At 59.5% G+C, this 18724-nt stretch overlaps 1 protein-coding gene across 2 annotated transcripts in view; it reads right to left on the bottom strand.

Moving 5' to 3' along the window:
- The window catches only part of ADGRE5 (adhesion G protein-coupled receptor E5), a 43190-nt gene that overhangs the window by 10941 nt on the left and 13525 nt on the right, over window positions 1–18724 (bottom strand). For both annotated transcript variants that reach the window (XM_077838434.1, XM_077838435.1), the window contains exons 2-7: window positions 14773–14829; window positions 13873–14010; window positions 13013–13168; window positions 8870–9025; window positions 7540–7695; window positions 1059–1190 (exon numbers count right to left, since the gene is read on the bottom strand). In XM_077838434.1, coding sequence (XP_077694560.1) covers window positions 1059–1190; window positions 7540–7695; window positions 8870–9025; window positions 13013–13168; window positions 13873–14010; window positions 14773–14829 — 795 coding nt within the window. The remainder of the gene's footprint in view (window positions 1–1058; window positions 1191–7539; window positions 7696–8869; window positions 9026–13012; window positions 13169–13872; window positions 14011–14772; window positions 14830–18724) is intronic.

The following is an 18724-nucleotide window of genomic DNA, read 5'->3' as shown; positions in this document are numbered from 1 at the left end:
AACTTAGGCTTGAATAAAGACTGGGAGTGGATGCGTCATTACACAAAGTAAAAACTATTTCCCCATGAAGAAAAGGAGTACTTGTGGCACCTTAGAGACTAACCAATTTATTTGAGCATGAGCTTTCGTGAGCTACAGCTCACTTCATCAGCTGTAGCTCACGAAAGCTCATGCTCAAATAAATTGGTTAGTCTCTAAGGTGCCAAAAGTACTCCTTTTCTTTTTGCGAATACAGACTAACACGGCTGTTACTCTGAAACCTATTTCCCCATGCTAATTCTTTCCCGCAACTGTTACTCACACCTTCTTGTCAACTGTTTGAAATGGGCCATCTGATTATCACTACAAAAGTTTTTTTCCTCCTGCTGATAATAGCTCATCTTAATTGATTGGTCTCGTTACAGTGTGTATGGTAACACCCATTGTTTCATGTTCTCTGTGTATATATATCTTCCTACTGTATTTTCTATGGCATGCATCTGATGAAGTGGGTTTTAGCCCACGAAAGCTTATGCCCAAATAAATTTGTTAGTCTCTAAGGTGTCACAAGTCCTCTTTGTTTTTTTTGCTGATACAGACTAACACGGCTGCCACTCTGAAACCAGTGGCCTCTAGTGGCCAATAGGCACAGACTACGCCCCCTACTGCCATCTTCCCAGGGCAGAGAATCCAGCCATGCAGCAGGAATGCAGGCACCGCTGGGGGGGAGAGACGCCCGGCCCCTGGCAGCCCTGCTCACCCCCTCCCCGGCCTGGCCCCTGCTCTGCTCCCAGAGCCAGACATGGGCACGCTGGTGGCTGTGGCTCTGAGGCAACCAGAAAGACCCCAGTGGACGGACAGGCTGGGCTGGGGGGAGGTGAGGGCCTGGAGGCTGAGCCCTCCCCTGCTAGGGCTGAGACCCAGAGGGACCCCGTCCGTGGGGAGCAGCGGGGCTGGTGCACCAATCCAGACCAGTTCCCAGCTCGCTGCCCCCTTGGGCAAGACCTCTGCCTGTGTAACCCCAGGCCCTGCCCAGCCCCCCCAGTTGCTCCCTCCATGCCCCAAGCAGCAGGACCCACCTTTGCACAGGGTCGTGTTCCTGTTGGAGGGGACGTAGCCGGCCCGGCACTCACACCGGTAGCTCCCTTTAGTGTTGATACACGTGGCGTTGGGGCCGCAGATATCTGGGGTCTTGCGGCACTCGTCGATGTCTGAGAGGGGAAAGCGGGGGGGTGGTGTCACACACAGCACGGCTGGGGGCGCACTGGGGGCGACTGACCGTGGAGGCACCCCCCCACCGATTGCAGGGGGCGTGGTCTGTCGGTCAGTCTGTCTGCTCCATCTAACCCCCCCCTTCTATTCTCCTTTCTTCCCTGCTATTTGCAGGGCCCCAATCCCTGCAGCACAACCCCTCCCTCACCCCCAGACCGGGGGGCCCAACCTTTGCCAGACCAGGACCCTGTGATCTCCCTGCACCAGCCCTGAGAGAGCGGGGTTAAGGCGGGGGGCCGATCAGCCAGTTAAGCTGCAAAGGGGAAGCAACTTAGGCTGCGTGCAGGGCGCTAGCTAGAAGGAAGCTCGCCTGGGAGGGGGGGCTTCTATAGAGACCAAGGGCTGGGCCCAGTGGTGGGGGCCTGAGGCAAGGGGGGCTAGGAGCCCTGGTGAAAGGGTTTCGCTGGCAGGCATAGGAGAGAGGGGTCTGACTTTGAAAGGCTCCCCCAGCACGGGGATCACAGTGTGACCTGGCCGGACGGCTGAGACATGGGGCAGCCGCGACTCCAAGAGAAGAAAGGGGGTGCTGAACTGGAGCTAGTCACCATAAGGGGGCGCCACGCTCAGCGTTACAGACCCCAGCCCAATGGCTCCCCTCCTGGTTTGGGATACACCCAGCACCGCCCCCCCATGGAGCACTAGGAGAAGGGTGGGTGGGCTGCGCTCAGGGGCGTGCAGGGGAATTAGGTGGTGTCCCTTTTATCTAGTTTCTTTGCTCTCTGGTGGTGCTCACGGGGGTCTATAACAGAAGCCCGCAGACCCCCAACATTTGGGCAGGCCCTGCATGGCTGGTAAAGGGGTTGTTTGGAAGCCAGCTGGATCCAGGGGATCCCCCTATTCCTAACATTGCGCAGTGAGCAGCGGCCTGACAATGTCCATTCCCGGACCCTGCTGTGACCCCCAGGCCCAGGGCCCCGCAGGCCAAATCCACCGAGCCCTCGGACGGATGACGCCAGCTCGACACTCACTGCCGATCCGGCCTGTGGAAACTGAAGCCAGAGGAGACCTGCCCAGCCTGACCCCCAGTAGAGCCCCAGCCGGAGTCGCCACCCAGCGATTCACCAATCCAGCCCCAAAGGGAGAGGACTTTACAGCCCTCGCTGGTCCTGGGGCCTTTCACCACTGTGGAGAGTCTGATCCGACAGACGGGCCCCGCCCTGCCCGGGCGCAGAGAGCCCTGCCGTGATCTAGCCAAACGCTGGAGGGCCTTGCGCCTGCCAGGCTGCCAACGCGGGTAGCGCCAGCTGCCGGGCAAAGGGGGATACACGGGGGACGTCAGGGCTCCGTGGTGCAGCGGGGTCACTCGCCCCGTGCAGGGAGTGGGGTTTTCTACCTGGGGACCCGGCTTGTATGTGCAGAGACTCACTCATTCCGGCCAGCCAGCCCCTGAGGAGCCTGCAGTCCTGTCTGGGGCAATGAGAGGTGGAGAAGCAGAACTGGGACGAAAACCCCTTGAAGTCAGTGGTGCTGCACAATTGACACCACTGGGCTCTGTCCCCCGCTTTGTGGCCATTTCTCAGACAGAAGCACTGAGTTTGTGGCGACACATGGGGGACGGGCGCATCGTCAGTCATTCCAGCAGGCTGGGGGAAGCGGTCGAGCCACTGCGGAAATGGCCATGACCGATTTGCCCGGAAATCCCAGTCAGGAACAAGTGCTGGAATTAGACATTCTCCTGCTTATTAACCCAACATTTCAGCCATCCAATGAGGAAGCAGAGAAAGACCATGGGGCTTAGACAACCAACTGTACAACATCAGTGACAAGTTTTCGGAGGAAACCGTTTGCTAATAAAATCACAGACATTTATCCACCCAAACAGTTGAAGGGTCGGCTGATGAACGAGCAGGCTTGGATCAACAGGCAGAGCTGTTCTGCTGACTCCCCTTGCGTTCAGATCAGCAGTGGCCTATCAGTCACCATGCTTAGAAACAGATGGGTGGCGGCCATTCCTGAGGAAGTAGGGGCAGGGCCACAGAAGAAAGCTAAGCTCTCCCTGATATTTATCCATAACGCTTTTGCTTCTCAGAGAAATCCTTGTGGCTAAAATCCCTTTCACCTGGACACCAACAAACAAGTCGATCAGCGGCGAGAGTCAAGATCGCTCATGGATCCTTCCATTGGGCCATGCTCCAGCAGCTCCTTCTTAGACTCCCCTTCTCTCTCTTCCCCGTGACAGCGTTTTGCTATTTCCCACCACACCTTTTCCCTTTGGTCGTTATTTGCATAAAGGCAGCACCCAGAGCGCTGCACACTCACTGCCATAAAGAGCTTCTAGTCTAAATAGACAAGAAGTGGGAGAGAAAACTGAGGCACAGAATTGCCCAAGGACACCTATCAGTAACAGAGCTGGGACTAGAACCCAAGTCTCCCGAGTCCCAGTCTCTTTCAGCTTGTTTCCTCCATAGAAGGCCAAGAATTTGTCTCCCCTGCCTCACCATGCAGATTTTACCCTCTGCTCCCCCTCACTGAGAGGAGCTTTGTGTCGGGAGTGCATCAGGGCTGGAAAAAATCCCTTGTTCCTTTGGCAGGAAACTCAACTTTTGCTCCATTGTTAAACTTCTTGGAAGGCAACGGGCCTACGCCATGCCTGTCAGGGGGCTTGTATGTGCCAGCCTCTAGCGAAGGCCGCTGAGCAATGGAACAAGGAGAGAGCAAGTTTGTCCGGAGTTACTCCCTTAGCTCCAGCAGCTGTGCTGTGTGCTTTCAGCAGACAAGTCCTGGGTTTGATTCCTGCTAATGACCCAAGCTGGTTCCTTGGTGATGCCAGCTCCTTCCCCAGCCTTAGCAGCTGCTGAGGGTTAGGTTAATGGGGTTCCAGAAATTAATGGGCTTTCTGAGTCCAAGCTCTATTAAAGGTTGTCCAACATAGAGTCCTCGGCTCTGTCTCAGCCCAGTTTGCTTTGCAAAGACCTGACCTTCCCCTCCTCAAAGCTCTGCTATGAAAGAGCATCTTGGGCTCTGATTGCAGCTGCAGGTTTGGGGGGATGTTGCAGCTTCTAATGGCGTCCCCAATGCCTTACGCTCGAGCCTCGGTGGAATTAAGCAACATGGCGACCTTCAGTCCCTGGGCTCAGTTTCCAATTCGTAAGACAGGCTGGGAGTCAGAACAGACACTTTGCCCGGGTGTGGCGCAGAGAAAGAGTGAGACCTCAGGGCAACCTGGTTAGTTTCACCCTCCCTGCATGCGGGTTAGTTTCAGAGGTCCTGGGTAAGCTCAGTGGCCGTGCATTAACAGCATCGCCAACGCCAAGCAATCAAGAAAAGCCCCAAACCCTGAGCCAGGCTGCAGAAAAGTCACGAGATTTTTTTTTTTAAAAAAATCTCCTGATTTTTAAACCAATCCATTTGATTTTAGCCAAAAGTGGAATCACATGACTCCAGGTGGGGCTTTAAGGCAACATCACACTTTAGCAACACTGCAGAGAAGCCAGAAACATCATGCCTTTGCCACGACTGTTCCCAGCTCCCGTTCTACCTGTGCAGATCTTAGAGGTATCCCTTTGACTCTTCCCAAATCCCCAACTGCATTTACACCTGTAACTCCCTGGCATGTTGATGCAGTTCCCATGGGGCTGACAGACTGTGGCGTTTCGCTGGCACTCGTCAATGTCTGCAAGGAGAGAGAAAGCGGTAGGTCAGGCTGATCTAGGAGCTGTACCTTGGGCACTGGGGTGACGCTGCTGGGGGATAATCCAGCCGTCCGAAATGCACCGTGCTCTGGGGAGACGGGGCTGGTTAGAACCAGGAGTTCAGTTACTGGGTCAGCGAACGGGAGCAAGTTGGCTATTGTCCGGAATGAGCTGCTCCAGCTGGGAAGGGAAAAGCAGCCCCGCCAGGACACATGCCTGCTGCTTGCTAAAGCTATCAAGCGGATCTGGCGATGCCCAGTGCCGCAATATCAGTGCAGATGGCAATGCCTGAATGAGCCGTCCGCCCCTGGAAGGGACAAATGGGGAGCTGCTTTGGGGAAGGGGATAGAGAACAACATGAGGGCTAGTCTAATGCCTTGATATCAGTCAATGGGGTGACCCCCTCTGCAACCCATGAGCTGCCCTGGGCACCCCCTTGCACAAAGGACAGTGCAGAACCAGAGGGGGTTCAGGGACAGGCAATGAGAATGATCGGGGCCTGGAAATGCCCTCTACAGAGAGAGATTGAAAAGACGGACTGCCAGTTTAGAGTGAACGTAAGAGGGGATGTGCTAAGAGTCTATACGTGACTGACGGGGATAGAGAAGGGAGATGGGGAGCTTCTGTTCTCCCCATCTCATAACACGAGAGCAGGGGCCAGTCAGGGAAGTTAGAAGAGGGGAAATTCGAAACTGAGCCAAGGAAAGGCTGTTCCGCGCCATGTGCAATTAGCCTGTGGAACTCCTCACCACAGGAGTCACTGCGGCCAAGACTTGAGAACGATTCAAGGAGCGACTGGACATTCATACAGATGATGAGAACAGCCGGAGTGATCAGAGTTAAAGGGCACAAATGTTTGGGAAGAGAGAGAACCTCCTGCTGTGGGCTTCAGCCCACCTGAGTATTGGAGACCAGGAAGTGAGGGCAGACTATCCCCCGGCTGCCACTGCAGGGCTCTTCCACCGTCCTCGGCAGCATCTGGCTTTGGCCCCTGGGAGCCGGGATACCAGGCTAGACGGGCCTCAGCTCTGATCCCGTCTGTACTGTGCAAGTACCAGCATTACTTATGTCTCAGCCTGGCCGGCGCCTCCGTTTCGCCTCTTCAGAGGCTGAGCTGCTCCCGGGGCAGACTGAACCCTGGGAGAACCGACCGGCTGCGTCCTGCCCAGTTCTGCCTCCTCTGCCCCTCGACCCTGCGACCGCTCTCGGGTTCTCCTGAACGCACCAAGGCGGTGCCGCGTTTCCAGAGCCCTGCTTTACTCCGGGAACAACGTAGGATCGGGTTCCGCCCCCGAAGGCTTCCAAGAGTCCACGCGGGATGGGAACGGAGCTTCCAGCATCCTTATCCCGCCCGTCCTGGTTCGATCGGGATGTTTATAGCGGGTAGCGCCGCAGCCGGGGCACCGTGGTGCTAGGTGCTGTACACACATCCAGCCACAGCCGCTGCTCCAATGCGCTTTCCCCCTGCTCCAACGCTCTGTCTGCTGAAGACGGCGCCATGCGCTGGGTTCTTGGTGGGGTGGCCAGAGCTCTCCCCTCCCTCAGGCACACGGGTGTCCCGAGGCTTCCAAACTCGCTCCGAGTTGCAGGGAGCTGGGATCGGGTGTCTCCAGGGGCTTCAGTACACGGGGAAATTGACGGTAACAGCTCCTGTGGAATAGCTCCCCATCCGGACACTCTGGTCTGGAATAATCAGTGCACTTCCAAAGAGAACAGCGATCGCGATCGATTCCCCCCGGGGGCAAGCCCTAGGGATTCTCCCTACGGCTCCCAATACCAGCTATCCCTGGACAATCCCCGGGACGCTGGCTGAGATAACTGCGGCGCTGACTTCTTCTTGTGCCTCGACCCGCCCCAGGACACTGGCTGGGGTTATCCCCCGCGGGCTGGGGCTGGGCGCAGGAACGGCTGGGCGAGGTCTCTGCCAGGGGAAGCGTTTGAACGAATGGGCTCCTGAGTTCTCCCAGTTCTACGGGCCCGGGGCTCTGCGCCCCCCAAACGGGGGTGTAAAGGGCAGTTCCCATGGGAACGGCCGGCTGGGACTTGGTACAAGCTCTAACTACCGGCTGAATGTCGCAAACGAGGGCTTTGAACCCCCCGGCCCCTTCTCCCGTCAGGACGCCCTGGCTGCCTAAGGGGGCATAATGCCCCCCTTAGGAAATATCCTCCCATCCAGGGGGCTCCCTGTCAGTGTGGAGCTGGAAAAGGCTCTGCTCCCAGCCGTGAGCGAGGGGGCAGATTGGGGATGTGGCCGGGGTGCCCTGCGCTGGGGCTATTCCCTGCTCCCCAGGGCCCATAGGGGCAGAGAGCACTGGGCTGTGTGTGCACCATACACGAGGTCCCTTCCCAGGCTCAGGGGGCTCCAGGAGCCTGGATTCTCTGTGCTGGGGACAGTGAGGGTCCCCACCGGTCTCCCCGGCGCCTCCCCGCAAACCTAGGGGTTTATTCCCAATCCAAAGACCGAGGCAGGGGAGATCCTGGCCCCCAGGAGTTGAGGGTCACGGCTGATCACAGCCCCGGTGAGTGGATCGGGTGCCTTTGCTGCAGCCAGCAGCAGCCTCTGGTGCAGCACCAGGCCTGGAATGAGCGCAGGGGTGTGTGTGGGGGGGTGCAGGGGGACTGAGCAGGGTGCGGTGGGGGCCAGGGGAGAGCTCACCCTGGCAGGTGTTCTCCCTCGCGTGCATGAACTTGGCTTTCCCAGAGCTGGGCTCGTAGCCATCGGTGCAGCTGCAGGAGTAATTCCCAGGCACGTTGGTGCAGTTTGCGTGGGGTCCGCAGTCTGCCGGGCTCGGGCCCCGACACTCGTCAATATCTGCAGCACAAGAGGGGACGCTCTGTACGGTCCTGGCAGGGAGACATTCCCCATATCACCCCCCCAACCCTCCGCACCGAGCTGGGTGACGGGACCCAGGCGACCGGGCCCCTGGGAGCTTAACAATCACAGGCCTGATTCCCAGCTACGCTCCGGCGGCACTGGGCTGCTCTGGCAGAGCGGAATGGCCACTCGAGAAGCCCCCACCCCGCAAAAGGGGCCACCCCAGCTGGTGTGGAGCTGCGGTCGGGGTCCTGCACCCACCTTGCTCCTAGCCCCTGATGTAGGGGCTGAGGCCGGGGTGCCCAGCACTGCAGCTATTGCCTGCCCCCCAGGACCCATGGGGGAGGATCGGGGGAGTGGCTGGGGCACACTGGGCTGTGGCTATTCCCTGCCCCCCCAGGACCCATGGGGGAGGATCGGGGGCATGGCTGGGGCACACTGGGCTGTGGCTATTCCCTGCCCCCCCAGGACCCATGGGGAGGATCGGGGCGTGGCTGGGGCACATTGTGCTGTGGCGATTCCCTGCCCCCCAGAACCCATGGGGGAGGATCGGGGGCATGGCTGGGGCACACTGGGCTGTGGCTATTCCCTGCCCCTCCAGGACACATGGGGGAGGATCGGGGGCATGGCTGGGGCACACTGGGCTGTGGCTATTCCCTGCCCCCCAGGACCCATGGGGGAGGATCGGGGGCGTGGCTGGGGCACACTGGGCTGTGGCTATTCCCTGCCCCCCAGGACCCATGGGGGAGGATCGGGGGCGTGGCTGGGGCACACTGGGCTGTGGCTATTCTCTCCTCACCAGGGCCCATAGGAGGCAGAGCGCACTACACGAGGCCCCTTCCCAGCTCAGGGGGACACGAGCAGCCCAGATGCTGCGTGCGGGGGCCAGCGGGGGTCCCCTCCCCTCTCCCCAGCACATCACCGCAGCACAAGGAGTTTGCTCTGTGGCTCTGTTTATTCCCCATCCAAGCACCGGGCACAGGGGTGAGCCCGGCCCCAGGCTCTGCAGGAGCAGGCGAGGGTCACGTGTCATCACAGCCTCGCGGACGGCCTCGGGCCACTGCCAAAGCCGGCATCAGCCCCGGTGCGGCACCAGGCCTGGAACGAGCATTTGTGTGTGCTGGGGGGGTGGGGGGGGGTCTCAGTCGGTGGGGGCCAGGGGAGAGCTCACCTTGGCAGGTGTTCTCGCTTGAGTGTGTGAAGTTGGCTTTCCCAGAGCTGGACTCGTAGCCATCGGTGCAGATGCAGAAGTAACTCCCAGGCAAGTTGGTGCAGTTTGCGTGGGGTCCGCAGTCTGCCGGGCTCGGGCCCCGACACTCGTCAATATCTGCAGCACAAGAGGGGACGCTCTGAACAGTCCTGGCAGGGAGACGCTCCTGTATCATCCACCTGTACGGAGCTGGGTGATGGGACCCAGGCAACCAGGCCCCTGGGAGCTTAACAATCACAGGCCTGATTCTCAGCTATGCTCCGGCCGCACTAGGCTTCTCCGGCAGCGGAACGGCCCCTCGAGACTATGGTGTATTGAAAACTGTGTTAGCATCACAAGCTCTCACTTTACATCTGCAAGGGGCTTTCCCGGAGCTTCTTGCATGCTCGGGGGCTCGGGTGACAAGCAGGTGATCTGGGGTTTCCAGCAGTGTGTCTGCCAAAGAGCCAGCCTAGAGCATAGTGGGGTTAGTTGTGCCTGTTTGCCTTCAGGAGCAGCCTGCTTTGTCTCTCTCTGTTTGGGGTCCGCGTGTGCTAGGGTTCTGGATTCTAAGAATAACCCTGTGTCAAGCTGCAGGCTGCCAGGGAGAGGATGTGATGCTGTGTTTCAAACTGTGTGTGTATGCCGTGAACATAACAGAGGGAAGGAGACCTTCAGACCCCAGAACAGCCACTGTTGTCTCTATGGGCCAAGCCCCAGTGGGGCCAAGATTTGGGGAGATTTAGGAGTCCATGTTTGAAGCTGAGTTGCCCAAGGGGTGGGAACACTGGGACTTGGCAGAAATCCCCCTCAGGTTCCAACCACAGAGGAACAGACAGGCATTGCCAGCCTCGGTCAACCCCAAGGCCCATCTACCCCGGTATCCCGTCTGCGACAGGTGCTATAGAGGAAGGTGCAAGAGTCCTGCAACAGCAGCTGGGGGATAATCTGCCCCCGTGAAGGTCTCTTCCTGGTCTCTAATAGTTGGAGGTTGTCTTAAGCCCTGAAGTGGGAGGTTTTCCCTCCCTCCCAGAATTATTGTCCATTAACTAGCACAGCTCCAGGCATTGTCATTCCCCATAGAAATAGCCAGTCCCTCTTTAAAACTGTAGCTCACGAAAGCTGATGCCTCAAATAAATTGGTTAGTCTCTAAGGTGCCACAAGTACTCCTTTTCTTTTTGCAAAGACAGACTAACACGGCTGTTACTCTGAAATCTTTAAAACCCGACATTCACAGCCTCCATGCCCCGGTAGCAGTGAGTTCCAGAGGCTAATGCTGCCCCGGGTGGAGGAGGAGTATTTCCTTGTATCTGCTTTGAATTTCCCCCTTTTTCAATTCAATTTAATCCACAGGCTGCCCCCTTGCTCACTGGTCTTTCTAAAGCTCGTGATTTTCTAAGCTAATCTGATTTTCTTTTAATGCCTGGGATTGTCGTCACGAGCTCAGCCGTGCACTCAAGACCCACTGGAGCCGAATTAAGTGCGTAGCTGTGCAGGGATGGAGCTAAGCACGTGCTTTGCTGACTCGGGGGCTCAGGGAGCACAGACAGGGACCAGCACAAAGCGATTTAGCAGCTGGAAGTTCCAGCGTCCCCCGGTGGGACACCAGCATGTGGGTATCCCCTGCCCCGGGACTTGCATTGGTGCACGCACCAGCTTCACCAGTGCAAAGGGGTCTCCGAATCCACTGGACTGCGAGCCCAGAAAGACCTCTCGGTCTGTGCCCTGGGCAAACTCCCAGCCCTAGGGGAGCGACGCGGAGCTGGCCAGCCCGTGTGTCCCTGAGTGCGGAGCTGGCCAGCCCGTGTGTCCCCGAGCCATGCCACTGGAAGCCAGGGTGCCTCAGGGAAGCCCGGGGCTGGGCTGGCAATGCCAATCACAGCACATGCCCCCTCACAGCGCTGCCCTGGGGGAGCAACGTGGAGCTGGAGTAGAGAGCCTGGAGCAGGGGCCTGGTACAAGGCCTGAACCAAAGTCAGCAAAAGTGGATGCTCGGAGCAAAAGTCCGGCCCTGTGGGACACTGAGCCAGAAAGGGTTAAGCAACTGGCAGGCTAAATGACCCAAATTCTGCCTTTAAAGCCACACTAGAAAAGTAGCTGGGAGCTGTGTTTCTGGCTTCGGGGCAAGCAGCCCAGTATCGGAGCACCTGTTTTGTTGCTGGCTTGGTGAATCAAAGTATTTGAAATAATCAGCAGTTTGGGGATTGTCGGCCCCCCTCTGCAGTTTACCCTGATTGAGCGATCTCAGTGTGCTCCCCCAAAGCACCAACAATCACACCCTGTCACAAAGCCGAGGCCTGCCTGCAAGTTCACCATCCGGCGCACGAACTTGGCAGCGGTATTCCTGGCATTGCCAAAACACAGTGACTATGTAACCACTTTCCAGCACGAGATTCCCCTGCCTAGCGCATGGTAAGATGGCTTGACGGACGGGGAGTGTTTTGTCTGAAGCATCATGAGTAAAGTACAAAGCCAGGTGATGAATGTGACGAAGTGGGACTGTTCTTGATGTTTCCTCCGAGTGGTGTGGGGGTGCCTCGGTTTCCCCTGGGCAGTTCTTGGGTGTCTAGGTGGTGGGGTAAGGGTGTATGATCATTGCAGAGCCCTAGAGGGCAGGTGTGTGCAGGGGTCTGGACACAGAGAATGGCCGACACCCTGTTTCCTGGCAACTGATGGCCTGGGCCCTTCCCCCCTGCAAGGTGAGAGCTAAAGGGCTGGAGAACAAAGGAATCAGGTGAGCTCCTGGCCCGGGGAAAGGGACAAAGCCCAGAGGAGGAGGGGCTGGAGGGAGTTTCAGTTTGGGGCTGGCTGGGACATGGAGTGAAGGGCAGACGTGGTTGTCTGGCTCACTGCCCCCCAAAATGGACCCAGCTGAGGGGTCCTGTTCTCTGCACCTGCAAGCTCTGTTTTAGACCATGTTCCTGTCATCTAATAAACCTCTGTTTTACTGGCTGGCTGAGAGTCACGTCTGACTGCGGAGTTGGGGGGCAGGACCCTCTGGCTTCCCCAGGACCCCGCCTGGGTGGACTCGCTGGGGGAAGCGCATGGAGGGGCAGAGGATGCTGAATGCTCCGAGGTCAGACCCAGGAAGGTGGAAGCCGGGTGAGCTGTGTGTCCTGAAGACAGTCTGCTCCCGGAGAGGAGACTTTCCCAGAGTCCTGCCTGGCTTCATGGGGAGCAGTTCCAGACCCAGAGCATCGCCCAGGGACTCCGTGACAGTGAATAAGGGATGTTTTGTCTGAAGCAGCAGGAGAAAGGCACAAGGGCGGGTAGCAAGCAGGTTGTGAAACACGCAGGCTGGTATGTCACTTGTTTATCCCAGATGGTTTGTCTGAGTCTAACTGTTGGGGTCCATTGTCAGAGACAGACACGTGGCAGGTCCCTGGGCATCTAGGGGTGCTAGCACCGGCCTTCTTTGGCGATAAACCCGACCGAGCGCCTTCGTCACTGATCCGACTCTGTGGGCCGTCTGGGCACTTCGGTGGAGGTCTGCCGGGCCAGGGACCCGCCCAGAGCCGGGACAGCACACGGAGCCGACGACTGCCAACCCCCTGTCCCCGCACCAGACTGCTGGAACTCGGGGTGCCTCAGGGAAGCCCGGGGCTGGGCTGGCAATGCCAGTCACAGCACATGCCCCCTCACAGCGCTGCCCACGCAGGGAACTTGGGGTCCCTCGAACTAGCAGCTGCACCCCCTAGAGGCCAGAGGAGAGCATGGCTGCCTGCCCCCAGCGGAAGCTCAAGCAATAGGGGGCTGGGGGTGAATTCAAGAACGCTTTAGCCCAATTCCCAGAGCTGTTCCCGGGGCCACTTCCCAGGCTCAGCGGGGCACTAGCCGCTCAGATGCTGCGTGCCGGGGCCAGGAGGGTCCCCTCCCCTCTCCCCAGCGCATCTCTGCAGCATGAGGAGTTTGCTCCGTGGGTCTGTTTCTAACCCCGAGGGTTTATTCCCTGTCCAAGTGCTGGGCACAGGGGTGAGCCCGGGGCCACGTCTCTTCACAGCCTCGCTGACGGCCTCGGGCCACTGCCAAAGCCAGCAGCAGCCCCGGTGCAGCGCCAGGCCTGGAACGAGCATTTGTGTGTGTGAGGGGGGGTCTCAGCAGGTGGGGGCCAGGGGAGAGCTCACCCTGGCAGGTGTTCTCACTCGCGTTCATGAATATGGTTTTCCCAGAGCTGAGCTCATAGCCACTGAGGCAGATGCAGAAGTAAGACCCAGCCATGTTGCTGCAGTTTGTGTTGCGTCCACAGTCTGCCGGGCTCGGCTCCAGACACTCGTTAATATCTGTAATGCAAGAGGGGACGCTCTGTACAGTCCTGGCAGGGAGACGTTCCCTGTATCACACCTCCAAGCCCCCCGCACTAAGCTGGGTAATGGGACCCAGGAGACCGGGGCCCTGAGCAGTTCGTGATTAAGGCCCTGATTCTCAGTTACCCATTTCTGCAGCTGGAATGTTGGAAATAACCCCCCCGAGCCTCCAGTCCCAGGTACGGGGGGGTTCGGCCCCACAAACACCCAGATCCCCATGTGAGGGGAGGGTGGGGAGACGTCCCCCTGGGGCTCCAGGCTCCCTGTGTGTTGTGGGGGGGATGAGAAGCTGCCTCTCCTCTGCCCCTTCCCTCCTTGGATCCCTGCGTGGCGGGGGTCAAGGGCAGGGGGGAAGTATAGCCAGGGCTGCCCCGTCCTGCTCCTCTGGGCAGGGATCTGTGGGGCCCTTGTGCCCCTGGACACCCAGGGGCTGATTAGGGCCCAGGCTGGGATTCAGACGGGTCAGTGTGATGGGCCCCCCACCCTGTGCCCAATTCACAGAACCCAAGATTGCTGCTGACTCTGGAGGCCCCCGGTTCGATCCCCAGGAGGGCGGCCCTCACCCGTGCTGCCGCCCCCACTCTTTCCCCTGCTGAGCACCCCCCACAGCCCGTGGAGTTAGTTGCTCTTAATGCCCTGCTCTGCCCCAGCCCCGCAGGACAACGTGGGAGCCCCGTTACCGTCACAGGTCTCCGTTACGTCGGTGAAGAAGCGATTCTTTCCGGACCAGTACCCATCCAGGCAGGTGCAGTGGGTGTTGTTCACACACATGGCATTTGATGGGCAGAGCACATGGTTGTTGCAGTCCTCAGTGGTACCTGCAGGGGCGGGAACAGCTGGGCAGGGTCAGCCAGTGCAGAGCGGCCCCCCCGTGTCCCCCACCCACCGTGGGATCGACTCCTTTCACACGCCCCATTCGCTGATTTTCGTCCCTGGGCGCCTGGCAAACAGCTCCGACGCCATCCACCGCCTGGCAACAAGCTGCCCTCGGCTGCACAGGAGGCCTTGGCTCCCCGGGGGTGCCCCCGGTACAGACAGGCAGAGCCACCGAAACCGGGCGTCGGTTCAGGTGAAACGTTTTCAATCTCACCCAATTTGTTTCCTTTTTGTTGCTGTCGTCGTTACTCTGATTAGCGTCAATTTCAAACCCAAACCTCGCTTCAAACCGGAAAACGGGAATTTTTTGTTTTGAAAATTATTTCATCTCCTCCCCTGAGGCAATTTTTTCCCCGAGTAAAACCAAACATTCCTCCGAACCGAATCGGCCTTGGCTGCAGTGGGGATCTGCCCCTCACTCCAGCCCCCAGTGTAAAGCCCTGGGCCCCAGTGTCTATTCTCTGCTGGCCACGGGGCTGGGAAGGTGAGGGCTACACAGGGCCCCTTCTCCTCTCCCCTGCACGTACCCACCGTGCTCTATAATCCCACCCGAAGACGCCCACGCCAAGGGGGCTGCTCCTGGCTCACCAGACCCCTGACTCTGCTCTCCTCCCACAAGGGAAAGGGACCGGAGGGGCTGGAGGCCAGAGGCCCCGGGCAGCCGGGAGCGCTCGGGAAGGTTAGCCAGGAGGAGTCGGCCTTACCTTGTACGCTATTATTCTGGGCCACAGTGCCCCACAGGCACAGGGCGATGCAGAGCCCTGGAAGGCAAAGAGACAGGGTAAGGCACCATGGGCAGATGATAACCACCACTCAGCTGCACCCGCCCCCCCAGCCGCCCCAGTCCTGCCAATCCTGGGCCAAGGGCCAGTCAGTGCCCTGACGATGGTGGAGTTAAAAATGCAGACGCCTGGTGCTCTGGGAAATCAGCCCCAGCTGGGATCCCTGTTAATATTTTTAACTGGTTCCAGTTGGGAACTGGACTTTGGGCCAGGGCAACTGGGTCTTTTATTGTGTGTATTAGAAACAAAGACCAGGAGCCCCCGTTGTCAGGGCCGGATTTATACTTAGGGCACCCCTAGGTGTAGGTCTCAGTGGTGTTCCCCGCCCCCCGGCTTGGAGCTCCGGGGGCCCTGCTGTCTGGAGACGGCCAGGAACGGCAGGGTACCCCTGCTGCCGGGAAGCTCTTAACTGCCACGGGTGGCGGGGGAACCCCACCACTTTTAACTTTTAGGTGCCCTGCTGCCCAGCGCCCCCTCCGCCCACTTCCCAGCGCCCCCCACTCTCTCTATCCAGAGCTGCCCCCTGAACTCCCCCAGAGACCCACTCTCCCAAGCCCTGCCCCCCGGCCCACACTCACTGGCCCCCCCGGGAGGTGACGCTGTCTGCCGGGCAGAGCGAGGATCGCTCCAGCAGCAGGGCTCCGTGGGGCTGTCTCCCCCTCAGCAAGCCCTGCCCCCTGCTGGGACCTGGGAGTGGCAAAACTGGAATTTTTAGGCACCCCATAGAATGCCGGCGCCCCTAGGCCCATGCCTGCTGTGCCTAATTGGCAATCCGGCCCTGCCCATTGTGCCAGGTGCTGCACAGAGCCGACCGAGATCAGGGCTGCATCACACTCGGTGCTGCACAGACACACAGTGAGCCAGTCTGTGACCCAAAAGGCTCATGGCAATAGGCAAAGGAAGGAGCATTCTCTCCACTTTACAGATGGGGAAACTGAGGCACAGCGAGGGGTAATAACTTACCCAAGGTCACCCAGTGCGTCCATGCAATGGACAAACCCACTTGGAAAGGGGAAGCACTGAGGCGGGATGGGGCGAAAAGACAACACAGGCTGCTTTTGATCGGCTTTTCACTCAGGTATTGCCCCAGATCCACCCCCTCCTGCCGGTGTTTATTTATAGCCTGTTGCCCTGAGTCATTAAACACACGTGGGTGCGAAGAACCAGATGATAAAGGACCCGTGGGCCGAGTGCCCGAGGTGATGTGAAAAGGGGAAGCCCAGTGCGCGGTGGAACCCCATTGTGCTTTCATAAGAAGGGAGCTAGAAAGGGGGCGCGGTTTTGAAATTCAGCTCCGGTCGATCTCCCCCGGGGAGCCTCCATGGAGGACGAGGGAGCTGGGGAGCTGATGGCATCACAGTTCCCCTGGGAGCGAAGGCCGAGCCATTAATTCAGAGATTCTAAGGCCAGGAAGGGAGCAGGCTGATCCGGCCTCTCGCACTGCACGGGCCCGAGAACGACCCAGGGATTCCTGCATCCAGCCCGTAGCTGGGGATCGAGCTAGCGCAGAGCTTGAGCGAGGAGAGCCCATCTGTTCGACTCCACGTGATGGAGAAGCTGCCGCGCCCCAGGGCAGTCGTTCCCGAGGGTGACTCCCCTCCCCGTTAGAACACGAGCCTTAGTCCTGCCCTGAGAGGGGATGTGTTGGCTATTTGGGCTCTTTATAACAGGGGCAGCAGCAGGACCTGTTCCCAGGCAGCCCCAGCCCCATTGGGACACACCCCACCCCACCCAGGGTGAAGGGCTTTGGCCCCTTGGAGGCCTTTCTTTTGAGATGGTCCATTGGTGCAGGGGCAGAGTTAGGAATAGAACCCAGGAGTCCTGAGGCCTACCCCTGCTCTAATCACTAGACCCTACTCCCCTCCCCTCCAAGTTGGAGAGAGAACCCAGGAGTCCTGGCTCCCAGCACCCATTCTAACCACTAGACCCTACTCTCCTCCCCTCCGAGCTGGAGGCAGAACCCAGGAGTCCTGGCTCCCAGTCCCCACTCTAACCTCTAAACCCCACTCCCCTCATCCCAGAGCTGGGCCGGAACCCAGGAGTCCTGATGCCCAGCTTGGAAGCAGGGCCAAACTCATTTCATACAACGCCTGTCAGCAATTTTTAGTCTCCATCGTGGGCTAGACTGGAGCACAGGGGACCTGATCCCCAAGGCCAGGCCCAACACCTTCCCCCGCCCCCATCGAACCTTTGTGCCCACAGAGTGGCACTGCACAGCCTCAGCCACTAGGGGGCCCCACAGCCCCACGCCAAGGCCACAGCCCCAGCCTCCATGCCTGGGCTGGGTCCGGTCCCTCAACTGTCCCCCAAGTCCCCACAGAGCCTTAGCAGGAGAATCGCCCACAGGCCAGGCACACACACGGCACACGCTCGTGTTCCCATGCACGCACACTCCGGCACGCACGCAAACGTGGAGACGTGTGCTCACCTTTGTGGACAAGTACCGATGTACATACTGCTGAGCCCACACCCACGCACGGGTACACACGTGTGCCACACACCCACGTACGTTCACACGCACTGGCAGCCTGCTGTAGCGTCAGATGCAGGAACAAGGAGCCCCCAGGACCCTCCCTGCTGCTCAAACACCAGCCAGGCCGGAACGGGGGGAGAATACTTCAAACCCCCCTGCCGGGGAAGAGCTGCCGTGACTCTGCCCAGAGAGGAGATTGTGGGGCCCTGCCCCCTCTACCCCCCCAGGGACGTGGCCAGAATCCCCTATGCAGCCCCCCACCAGCCCCAGTTCAATCCTCTTAGCAGGGAATCAGTCCTCCCTCCCCGAGTATCCCACAGCCAGCCCTCCCGCCCCGCTCCCCACAGCGCCCCCTGCTGGGCGAGGCTGGATCTGGAGAGGCTGGGAGCTCCCGCCCCGCTCCCCACAGCGCCCCCTGCTGGGCGAGGCTGGATCTGGAGAGGCTGGGAGCTCCCGCCCCGCTCCCCACAGCGCCCCCTGCTGGGCGAGGCTGGATCTGGAGAGGCTGGGAGCTCCCGCCCCGCTCCCCACAGCGCCCCCTGCTGGGTCAGCCCAGGACTGCAATAATAATAATACTCCAGCACTTTAACCAGGGCTTGCTGCTGCTGCCCCTGGACTCCCCTGTAGCCGGCAGGAGCCAGGGTATCGCGCCACCCCCAGGCTGTCCCCTCAGGTGGCAACGGCCGGGCGGTGACCACTCCCAGTGAGTGCCGTCCTCTCCCACCGTGCTGGGAAGCCGTGAATCATGGAACAACCTCGGTCAAGAGCTGACTCAGGCACTCAAGTGACCCGAACTCCCCCGCCCCCTGGATTCCCACCTGGCCCCCCTCGACCCCTGAATCCAACCTGCCCCCCCTTGACTCCGGATTCCCACCTGAACCCCCAAACTGGTCTCCCTCCTCTCTGGGTCCCACATGGCCCCCCAGACCTCCAGACTCCCACCTCCCCCTGGGTCCAACCTGTCTCCCCTGCTCTCTAGGTCCGAACTGCCCCCCCGCCATCAGCTCTCTGGATCCAACACATCTACCCTGGATCTAGCACCCCCCGCCAGACATGATGGGGACTCATCCCATCTCCTGTGCTCCCAGGGTACGATCCAGCGCCCCCCTTCCAGGTCTGCCACCACCACAGACACACCCCGGCTCCCCTGACGTTTTAGGGCCCCACTGGGGGGGAAGGGGGGCGATGAGCCATGTTGCCCAACCCCGGGAATGTCTCAGGCTCATGTCTTAGCCGGAGGCGGGTGCACAGAATAACTGTCCCTTTGTCCCATCTGGCCCCTCCATGCCTTGGCCAGCAGCTGCCTCCCAATGGCCAAGAACATTTTCCCAGGGGGCAGAAGGGATGAAAAGGAACATTAAGGGGGGGCGGGGTGTCAGGAGGTCTTAAAGAGATAGTGTG

This window comes from Eretmochelys imbricata, chromosome 20, assembly GCF_965152235.1.
Source record: "Eretmochelys imbricata isolate rEreImb1 chromosome 20, rEreImb1.hap1, whole genome shotgun sequence".
Lineage (NCBI taxonomy): Eukaryota > Metazoa > Chordata > Testudines > Cheloniidae > Eretmochelys > Eretmochelys imbricata.
Note: the sequence above shows the minus strand (reverse complement) of the source record. Positions and strands in the feature narration are given on the sequence as shown.